The 11,782-nt window shown below is 36.3% G+C and overlaps 1 protein-coding gene across 2 annotated transcripts; it reads right to left on the bottom strand.

Annotated features, from left to right (window-relative positions):
• LOC149009986 (hydroxyproline O-arabinosyltransferase NOD3-like) lies at nucleotides 1-8,058 on the bottom strand. Of its 2 annotated transcripts, XM_089161930.1 has the most exons (9): nucleotides 7,890-8,058; nucleotides 6,807-7,352; nucleotides 6,329-6,396; nucleotides 6,028-6,229; nucleotides 5,572-5,669; nucleotides 5,398-5,467; nucleotides 5,204-5,275; nucleotides 4,937-5,050; nucleotides 1-572 (listed from the first exon to the last, which is right to left on the bottom strand). In XM_089161930.1, the coding sequence occupies exons 2-9, from the start codon at nucleotides 7,218-7,220 to the stop codon at nucleotides 498-500; spliced, it is 1,113 nt and encodes a 370-aa protein (XP_089018056.1). In that variant the 5' UTR covers nucleotides 7,221-7,352; nucleotides 7,890-8,058; the 3' UTR covers nucleotides 1-497. The 2 variants fall into 2 exon arrangements, with proteins under 2 accessions (XP_089018056.1, XP_089018057.1); XM_089161931.1 differs by lacking the exon at nucleotides 5,204-5,275.
• Nucleotides 8,059-11,782: the final 3,724 nt, after the last annotated feature.

Here is an 11,782-nt window from a genome sequence, read left to right as displayed (position 1 = left end):
TGATCGGCTCTAAGTGAGGCTGAGGGTCCAGTTACACTGGATTCTGTTTCAGAAAGCCAATTTCAGCAGCACCAACTTGGAATATGTCCACATGATGCACCAGAATTTTTTTAAGTCAGCTTTCCCACAGTTGTCACAGAGTATATGCACAATACAATCTACTGTTTCAATTAAAAAAAAAAATTCTACTGACAAGGCACCAGGTATTTGAAAAAGAACTTTTTTCTTGCCCAGAATGTGAATCCAAAAAGATGCACATTAAGAGCTTTTAATGTAAACATAAACATTAAAAAAAAAAAGAAAAAAGAAAAAATTCTATTTGCAGTCCTGTATAGGCTTATCAAGTTTCACTAATGAGACTCGTTTTCTTTCCATTTCTTTTCTTTCTTTTCTTGTTATCAAAATACTTGCCTCCTCTGTATACAAAGACTTCTCTATGGTGATAATGTTTAAAGAAGTTCCAAGAATTGAGGTTGTCAGGCTAATCTTCTTCCAGCTCAGTCAAGAAAACTCTGCTCTGTCCAATCAGGAATATTTGCAGTAGCTTCATTCAACATTTTTATAAGTGTAACCTAGAGAAATTATCAGAATGAAATTAGAGAGAAAAAATTGACAACAAAACACTTGGATGAATTGCCTCCACATTCATTAACCATGACAATACACAAACTTTATTGAATTAACAGACATGAGCAGTTCTTTTTGCTGATAACGTTTGGTGATTGTTTGCATAATGCAAGAAATAAAAGAAGTTAGGCTCCTAATATTTGTACAGCTCATAACACAAATATCATAAAATACACAGGCCACTAAGCAACCTTCATCAACGGCTAGAGATATCCATGAAAAGAATATACAGCCTCCATTGAATTTCAGGAAATCCTCAGATTTAATAATAATAATAATAATAAATAACTAAAAACCCCAATACATGGTGCAAAGGCTTCTGCATTTGTCAAGGTCTAAAGAGGGTCAAATGTACACGGCTAACCCCTGTTTCCAGATAGGCTGTCCCAAGGACTTGAATCTGTATACAGACTATAGTTTTTAATCTAATAACAGATAATAAAACCATGCTGCTGGAAAATGATGCAGTATCCAAATCATTCCATGTTTTGAATTCTAATATCAAAGCCATGAAGTCAACCACCTCCTGTAAAGAGTTCTTCCCACTTGTGGCGATCCCAAATTCTTGGTCCATCGCATTTATATCAATGTGTTGATCACCACGTTAATTTATTACCAAGTTATTAGCAACTTAAGAAGAGCTAAAACTAACGAGAAGGCATTTTGAGAACAAGCTAGTGTCTAATGCTTCAAGGGTGCACCTTTATCTGGGGCTTTTCCAAAGGAGACAATCCACTAAAAGAATAATTTTTCTGATTGCAATATGAGCAAAAGACGATAAACCTCCTATATCTAGCTTCAATATGGCCAATCAAGGATGGTCTCGAGGACTCCAAAGCCTTCCTAGAGGACTTGAAGCTTCCTAGGCAGGCTTCTACACACCATTGCGACCCAAGTAATGCCTGAACCATCATTAATTTGGATTAAACATTTTCAATTTCTCATTTTCCAATCGCCTGGATGGATGAAAAAAATGAGTTCTTTCATCAATAAATTATGATCTCTAGTGGACCTCTCAGCAGTATCCAGACCCAGATGAAAGTTCTGACAATCTGTCACAGAAAGAAGAAACTATAATTCCTATGGGCTCAACTAGAACCCAGTGGCTTGCAGAAAGGCATACAGAAAATGGGCATTGTCATTGAGCTAATAGCTCTCTTGAATTTTGATTTGAATGAAACTAGGATTTGGACTTAAGAACCAACAGAAGGGGAGGAAGGGGAGTGGGGATGGTCGGGGTTGGCTATCTCAGCCTGCGTGTTGTCATCCTTCGAAAGGGGCAGCCACTATTTCATTAATCAAATTCATGTACAATGCTGGCCTCCTTTACAAACTTACATAGAAGACACAAGAAAAGACTTTGACACTAAAAAAGAAAGGCCTAACCCTATCCTTAACTAATAAGGTAACCTAATTGACTAGAAAAATGAAATAGTAATAATTGATCCTGTTACCCTACTTTATAACATTATTTTAGGCTCGTAAGATTGGCCAATTGTCATTACCCGATAGAGGGGGAAAATTGGCCAATTAAAAGTATACCAATGGGATAAAAAACTGAATATATATATATATATATAACCAACACAAGGCATATCTCTGTCAAATAAGCCATCAAAGTGTCCCATTAACATCAACTAATGATGAGAAAACAATGAGTTAATGAAAAATGTGTTTGTATTAGTTAGATTTCTCTCCTTCCTGCAGTATGAATGACCCTATGAAATTCTTGGAGTGAATCCAAGTCAGTGTGAAGCCAAATGAACTTCTTTCTTGTCTATCTTCTTCTATCCTCTCCTTTCTCTCAAACTACATACCCAGAGACTCATATTGCCTGAATCATCATATTTCCTCCAACCTCCATTTTCATTTCCTTGAACCATCCCGTTTGTTCTTTCAACTAAAGGAGCCCATAAACTCCAATAAATTATATACTTGAGTGGTTGGAATAGGATTAGTTGTGATGAAAAATGTGGTATCTCAAATTTCCATCCACCCTCCTCAGCCAATTCTCTAAGAAAACCAATTGCCCCTTCTGGCCTAAACTTTATTGTTAACCTTCTTGCCAGTTTTCCAAGTTTTATCTCAACTTCAGCTCCCAAACACTTTTTGAGTATTCTTTGACCAACAAGGCAATAATAAGTAGTCCATGAGGAGACCATCCTTGAAGCCAGGTGGTGATTCAGCACTATGCACCCACTCACAGCCTTCCAACTCATGGGACGGGAAAGGAAGGTAACATGAAATTATGTGCAAATGATTTGTTTATTTATTTACTCTGTTTCTGTTCTTATATTTTATACTTCTAATCTTCCATTGTTTCTCTATATGTGAATCCATAATTCTGTCATTCAACAACCATAAACCATCCATTTCACACCCAAAAAAGTGTATTCATCAGTATTTCACCAACATACCAAAACCCAAGAAAATGAGGTCCTATTCTGCAATAAAAGATGGGGGGGGTTCTCCTTGAGTTGGATCAAAGTGTTGGGCTTTATCCAAGGGTTTCCTTTTGTAGATTTCTCACATGGTTTACTTTGTTATCGTAATCATCCCTTAGTTATTGGAGCTTCCACATGGCTTATATTCAACTTCTCCATGGATGTAGCATTATGTGTGAGGAAGAAAGTAAAATCCATCCTTTCATTTTTTTTTTTCTTATTTATTATTTTTTGTCTGGTATTTGAAATCTGTTATCTGGTGGTTTTAGTTGGTGGTGCTGGGAATAGTACACAAATTGGTCTCTATGCTATAGGTGTCCATTACTCGTGATGGGTTCCTGTCTGCCTGCTCTGGGCTGTTATCTATTTTGTTTTTCTTTTGGTGTGTTGGCTGTCTGTTGTTTGGCAGGTTATCCTGAGTTTTTCTTGATATATTTGATGGACGTGGGTTCCTTCGACTCTCTCTTATTAATGATGGTAATTCTAGCCTTTTTGCTCGCTGTTCTCGGTCTGGTTGTTTCTTAGCTAGAGATCCATGTCTGATTGCTCGTTTTTTTTTTTTTAGTGGTCATCATCGATGACTTTTCCTTTTGTAAATTTCATTAGCTCATTTCTGGTCCTCTATTTCCGCTGGTGCATCCATCACCTGGAAAGTTAACCCATGCCTGTTGTCACAAATATATTGAGATTTCGGATCATAAAGGAAACTCAAAAAACACAGCTAAATTAACTGGTTGGCATGGTATAGTCTAATACAACATAAACTGCCGCTAATACTCATTATGGATTGTCCTCAACCATAGGTATCTTTGCAGGATTGTCTTATAAATATCGGCAAGTAAGATTTACACCCTTACACCATGTTTTAGAGTTCGCCACATTTTTTAGGGCTCACTACCTCTTTCTAAGTGTAATATATAGATGTAAACATCGAAATGGTTCAAGTTCAATTTCTGAGAAGAACCAAGATCTCAACTAAATATCTATGTGGTTTGCTAGTGTTTTTTAGCTCTTTCTCTTTGTTTGCGAAGTTGTACTTGCTTCTTTGTCTTTAATATAATTATTCATTCATCCAAAAAAAAAAAAAAAGAAAAAAGATCTCAATATAAGTTGCAGAAAAAGAGAAAGAATTGCAGAAGAAAAGAAAAGAAATCTTATCACGTGAAAATTTAGAATTGTTTTTTTACTTCATTTTTTCTTTTTTCTTTACGGGCAGGGACGGGGGCGCGGGGGGGGGCATAGGGGGGTTTTTAAAAATGGTAGAGTTTTTGTAGGACAAGGCTTATTCAACAAGTGTGTTCCAAAATTATGACTTTTGTGTAAAAGGTTCACTAATTACCATGATGCCATGTGCTGAGGCCTGAGGCCAATTTTTAGCTATAAACCAGACCTCAGAGCAGCACATTGACAGGAGTAAATTACAACTCCAATGTCAGGTGTTGAGTTGAAATATAACTAATGTAAAGAGGTACGCAACTGTCCTCCAAGGTGTTGGGTTTCAACAGTGGAATTAATTACCAACCATATACGCTTAGAAGGGATTGTGGTCCTAGTAAAGTCAAATGATGCCTCAGTCGCCAATCAAGATTCATTTGACATGGAGAATGCAAAAGCTAGATTGAAATTTCCATAATGTATACACTTATGAGTGTCAGAGCCATTAAATGGTGAGAGTTACCATTTTGGCAAATGTAAAGTTCAAAGACTTGAGATCAAACTCTGTTAAACTATAAAATATATTTCATTTTATTATAGAACCTGATTTTTCCCAAGGCAAGGATCAATAAACAGATGATATAAACTAGTATTCTTATGCATTTCATGGTGTGGTAATTTTATTGAGGAAATTATAACAATAGACATACCACAGCTCTAGGAACACCAGGAGGAGGCAAGGAGAGGTTCCTTGGTGGAGGTCCTCGAAGATAGGATCTTTTGTCGAAGTGCCACTGTCCCATTTTTCCCTCCAATAATTCACCCTGCAAAACAAAAAACTTCAGATGCATAACAAAAGTACCAATAATGACTGTAATGAAGCAGCCAACAGTTATGTTTGAATATGAATGCATTTACCAAGTGAGTCCAATAATACACACAGCAAATTGAACCAAGTTTCATGACAGATTGCATACCTTCAAACTATAGTCGCATCCATAAGTGTAATGAAGGATGAATCTTTTTTCAATCTCCAAATCCCATGGGGGCTGAAATAACCATTTAAATGAATTAACAAGCAAAACTATGTAATAAATTAATTTTCAAAAGACTACAAAGTTCATTGTAACGGAATCAAACAAAAAAGAATTATTTGTACAGCATGACAAACCTGTAGCATAAAGTCTTTGCGAAGAATATGTTTAACACCATGCAGTGCTGATGCAACAGCATATGCGTACCTTAGTTCAGCAAGTAAATTACCAAACCATTCGAAAAAATGTTAGTTCTAAATCAGGTACTGCCTCTACCAAAACCAAAGCTGGGAAGATGTAAGATATCTCACATTTCTAACACCCATCCAAAAGCTTTATCAGTCTCTGGATCATCTTTCATCCTCAAAGATATATTCATCCAGGTAGGTGCAATTTGCTCTAGTAATGACTAAAATAGGAAAAGTTGTTAGCATTACAAATGACTTGGACAATTTAATCAATCAAGACAAAGTCGAAAATCAACGGAAAACAAGGATTTTTTGGGGCCCCAGGGGTGGTTTGGAGGGACAGAAGCAGAAACACTCCAAGAAGTAAAGATGACAATGATGATGATTGTAGTAGTAAAATAGTTTTGATGATACAGAGATCCTATATCTGTATACAGGACAAAAAGATGATATACACTTTTAAATCCACTGTTAGTGCTTGGCATAATTTGCAGAATCCAACTTCAGCATAATGGATAGAAACACAATCATTCAGTCATTCTGGTCATTGTCCTGAGCACATAGTAAGAAGAGCCTTACCTTCTTGATAATCACAGGAGAATTGCCAATTGGATCAATATATTTCAGGGGGCCATTCTCCTCAGGATAATATTTTCTTAGTACTTTCTCATGCTCATCAGGTTTAATGTAGAAGAAGGGGTACCCAACTGGATGTGCTCCATGTGCCAAGTTTGGCAAAGGATTAAGAAATATATGATCAGGCTCTGCCATGAGTATATATCTGCATTAGTCACAGAAATTCAGAGACTTCAATATCTACTCAAGAAAGAATTAAAGGAGAAGGAAATATTTCAGCAAATCTGGATGGAAGAAAACTCACTCCTCCTCAATTATGGCCTTTTCCAGCCATTGAACAAAAGCCCATGGTCTATTCAAGACAATGTAACCCTGGAAACAACATCAGCAAAACAATTCTTTTGAAATAAAAGAAGGGAAACAAGTAGGATGTATACTCGTTTACAACTCTTAAAATTTAAAGCACATCACTGTCTGAAAATTTTCCAATAGGCAATCTGTACTCAACATTTAGGACACCCCTTATCCATGTCAGCGGAAACATTTGCTAGTTTCTTCAAATTAATCAAAGGTTTTAATATCAAGCAGTAAAGTTGTTTTTGCAACTGCAATCTCCTAATTTAGAAATATTTGATAAGGGAAAGGGAAGGGAACTCCTCATGCATCAATTCTTCACCAGAAGAAAATTCTTACATGAGCAAATGCAAGAAAATGAAAGAATACAGCAATGATTCTCTATTCTAACTGAGTTAAATCAATGCAAACAGTAAAAGAATCCTCACCTTATCCAGACCTGCTGGAAGAGGATCAACAATAAAAGTTGGGATCTCATCCATCAGCTTATCAGGACTTCCTGAATGCAGTACCCTAGTGAATCCTCCCATATGTGACCCAGGCAAGTCCTTCACTTTCTTATACCAATAATACATTATGCGACACTGCCACCTGCTGTAAAGAACATCGGTTGCTGTCAAGGCCACATGAAAAGGCGCCTTCGTACTCTCTGTTGTCTTCAAATTCTTGGGCATATGCCTATGGGGATCTACAAATAGTCCACCGTCCAAATTATCAGCTACCTCTTTCCTTCTCTTGTGAATTATCATACTCGTCAAATTATACGTAGCAAAGAAAAACCCTAGTGCCAACAGCACTAGAAACAGAGGTGATGCCCATCTCATATTCTTCCTTCCAACCATCTTCGGGTGTTTTACAAGAAGAACCCTGAAATTCTCTAAATCAGCGATTTATCTTTTCCATAGCAGCTACTAAAACACAGACGTTGATCCCACAAGATTAAACACGTTCTCACGTTCAACACTCAACCATAGCTGCAGAAGGACAGTAGTTTATACGAATTCTAAATTATTCAAGCATATATCCACGCGAAAGCAAGCTCTGGTGAGCAAATGTACGAAAAATAAAATCACATTAGAAGATATCACATGCATCACTTTAAGGACGTAAGGCATGTAAGACGGAAAAAGAATTCCACAATGACAATTCAAAAACATAAAACCCAATTACATTTAAAAGATAAAAACTAAAAATGAACATTGCCATTGGTATGAAGACTCAGGAGACCTAAAGAGGATTTTTTTGGGCCTACAGAGGATTCCGTTCTTATTAAAAAAAAAACACTATTTCAGTCAATACGAAAAGAGAAAGAGGATTCTATACTTGCTTCTCAACCAAACGTGAAACTTTGGACATGAAATCGGGAACGCAGATCTGTAAATCTACCAATAGAAAACAAATTGTGATATGGGTATCAAACGGAATCCATCACCAGAGAGTGACGAGAAAGAGAATGATATTTGACGATAATTCAGAAAAAAAAATTAAATGCAGTTGTAAGGTGCATGTACCTGCCCACTGACGAGAAGTTTGATTGATGAAAAGAGGCGCGTTGACGAAGAAATCAGAAATATAGATCCAACAGAGGCCGAGAAGCTTAAGAACTGAACAAATACGTTACAGAGGGAGAGCTACAGACGCACGAAGAACTGTGAGAGTTACGGATGGACTTGTTAACGACTGGTTTGGTTGGCCTTTTCAGTAAGACAAGAATGCAGAGATTTAAAAATGTCAATAACCAAACAGGAGGGATTGACTGCCTAAGCAATTTTTGTATAGTTTAGTGTCTCTTGTAAATTTAATAGTCTGTCGTTTTATTTTACAAGAGAACCCTTACCAGGGCTCTTTATTTACACTTTCCCCCACTAAATCATAAACATTATGTAAAAACACCACCTGAACATGAACTTGAGCCGCTAGCACAAGCGAGAAACCCCTGGGAGTCCGACCCGAACCATATTACAGCCGGAGTCAAAACTGAATTTCGGGCACACCATTACTCTTTAGAATAAATCAAGTAACAGAATCAATAATAAAATGAACGGGTGGGTTATTCAGAAGATTCCAGTACAAGATTTTGATAGATCCGACCCGTTTCAGCTTTTCAGGTTTTATTCCACCTTCTTATCCGGTAGAATGAGGAGCCGCCTGCAAATTTCATAAGATACATGAAGGAGTATTACGTAAATAGCCATAATTGATGAAGGCTGTGGATAATTTGATTGACCTTCAGTCTTAAGATACGGCAAACATTAGTTTTTTATTAAAATGCGATTCGTTACTGACACAACCTTCAAGGCAATCCAGAAAATTCGGAAAAGAGATCCGTTGCCAAACTGGAGTTGGAAGGTGGGGACCGTATTTAAATTAGTAAAAGACTTACCCAACGGTTGGGTGTGAGTAGAGGTCCATCTCTTGTGAGTCTTGATCACCGGAGAATATAAAAAGCATGAGAAGAGCACATACCTGACAAATAGAAGATCCTTTACCAAAAAAAGAGTGAGTCATGATCACCGGAGAGTATGGAAAGTATGAGAAGAGTATGTATCTTTACCATGACAAGTAGAAGATCCTTTACCGAAAAAAGAAAAAGACAAGTAGAAGATCTGCACTCATCTTCGATCTACTTGTCAGTTTTTAGTAATAAACCCTAGTTCAAAACATATGGTGGAGAGATGCAAAAATAACACAATTCTTCACCTCTGTCAATAGAAGATCCAAACTCTTATGCAACTAACTAATTCACAAATGTTAGAACTTAGAATGATAAATAGCCTAATTAAAATAATGAAAAAACTTCATAATATTGAGAATGATAATTGATACAAAAAAGAGCCTTCATCTGCAAATTATTGTTTCTATTATCAGAGAGTATTTTGAAGCGAAAATTGTATCAAATAACATAATTGATTTGGAGTTTTTTCTAATATTGTTTTGATCCCTTTTAATCAGAATACCTCCTCATGACAACTTTTACTTACCCAATCTTTTGAAAGTAAGATTTATCTCCTTGCAGAGTTGCAGTGCTTTACTCATTCTCATGGAATAGAGTAATGAATCAATTGCAACAAAATTGTATTTTGTGTTCCCATGGAACAAAAAGAGCACAAAAAAATTGTTTTTGGAAGCCAAAATTGAGAAGGCTAAGACGGTGGATTGGATCCAAAAGGTATAATGGTGTGGAGTCTTGACCACCTTCAGCCTGAGAAGCCCAGTTTTTACTAACCATTAACTTAATGGGCAAAGAGCACTGGTGTAATTAATGGGCCAAAACAAACAGGCCCAGAAAACAGCATATACCCGAAGCAGTGATGTAGACTGGATCTCAGATTCTGGATTTTTTTTTTTTTTTTCCCCCGGTAAAATGCGCTTTATATTATAATAAGAAATATATCTAATACATTGTAAATTTAAATACAGTAATAAATATGACCATTCCAGTCCGCATTAGTGATTGCACTGAGCTCATCCGCTAGGTAGGAAACCAAATAAGAGATCTCTATTCCAGTCATAACATGACTTGCAAGATAATTAGCAGCAGCATTAACTTTGTGCAAGTGATGAATGAAAACACATTGGCGGAATCCAACACAAAGCCCCCAAATCTCTTCCAACAAATCACGAACTGACCATATTATATAAATAGGATCATTAATGTGATTAATTGCTTGCAAAGAGTCACTGTGTACCTCCACATCGACATATTGTCGTTCGCACGCAGCTTTGAGGTCCACAACAATCGCCGTTATTCTGTTCAAAGCACACTATTAGTGGTAAGCCCTCTGGCTATGGCAAAAAGGACTTCACCATGACAATTTCATCATAAGATTCTGGATGGTTCTTCCTAGGATCGGCAACCGTCCAATGCAGCATTTGTTTCTGGAATAAAGGTGGGGGTGGAAAAAAGGGGGTGGAAAAAAATTTGAAAAGGCAAAATTTTCCATGAATTCCAAAATATAGCTTGTTCGGTTCACTGAAGTGGAAAAGTTAGTAGCATACTAACTTTTTCACCTTTTGCCTTTTCAAAACCCCATAACATAGGTGAAATTTTGTAAAAAATGCGAAAAATTATAAAGTGGGACCTACATTTAATATTTTCCCACAATGTCCCTTCTTTCTCCCTCACTCCATTACATGGGGACCACATGTTTTTTCCCCCACCCCACCTTGGCAAACAAACGCAGCCCAAAATCTTTGAAAATTTATACAGAAAAAAAAAAACCCACCAAACCCAACCAAGGACTTGGGCTTTCAGTAGCAAGCCCAAGCCTGGTGCATAGACTTGTGAGAGGTTCCATCAAATGATCCAAAGTAGGTTTCCCAACTCTTGTTTTTGTTCTTACATTTTGACCTCTGCACCTGGCTTGAAATCTAGATAGGTTCCAAAATTGATGAGTACAATATAATAAGCGTGGCCAATTAACGGATTTCTTAATTAAATCTTTAGAAATTCCCAAACCCTTAATCAAACTTTACTTTTTATCTTTCTAATTAATTCAAAGTCATACCATAGACTTTGCCAATGACACCTTCCTCAATTAGCTGTTTTTTTTTTTTGGGTAAAAAGAACGCTGTCACGCACGACTCAACAGAAAACAAAACAAAGAAAAAATCAATTTGACCTAATTAATATATTTCTTTTTTGTTCAAACCCAACCAACATATCAGCTGAAGAAAATCTTATAATTTCGGAGGTGACTTCTGTAAGATTTTTAGAATTCCTCAGTTAGCTGTTTACTTCTGAAGGAATGTTTCTCATTCTCTCTCATGAAGTATAAGCCATGATGGATGGGTTAGAAGTGAATAAATAAATAACTTACTAAAAAAATTTCTGATAATCATAAGTTAATTAGATGAATATACATTTTCAAATAAAACTTCTAGAAGAATTTCTGTTACTTTTTACATATTATTATATATACATCCCAAGCATACATCGTTAGGTTTATTGTAAGGTGAAGGCTCAAAACACGCAATACAAAATGATCAAAAAAGTCTACACAGTGCATGGTTCATGCAATTTTGAGTGCTAATAATGCTGTTCATAAATATAAATTATTCTAAATTTTTTTATCTAAGTTTTTTTTTTTCTTTTTCTGGTGATTTCTTTTTTAAGAATTGAAGTAGATTCCGAAAGCAATGACACTGGCATGACATCTTAGTTAGGTTGATTTCATGCCCTCCACAAGGTACGAAAATAAATGGTTGGCGCCCACAAAAAGGGTAAAAAGGAAATTAAAAAGAGCATAATTCTAACCTAATTATAATTCAGATCAAACTCATGCAGGTTGTGCACGCAACAGCGAAAATTCAAACCAAAACCTTGATCCGAACTTATCTTTTTATAAATTTCTTATCATTAATGGTAACCAACGAAATCACCTTGAAGTTCTTTTTCTTTTCC

This window comes from Hakea prostrata, chromosome 7, assembly GCF_041222555.1.
Source record: "Hakea prostrata isolate BN-2017 chromosome 7, UWA_Hpros_2, whole genome shotgun sequence".
Taxonomy (NCBI): Eukaryota; Viridiplantae; Streptophyta; class Magnoliopsida; order Proteales; family Proteaceae; genus Hakea; species Hakea prostrata.
This window is presented reverse-complemented; position numbering and strand designations above follow the sequence as displayed.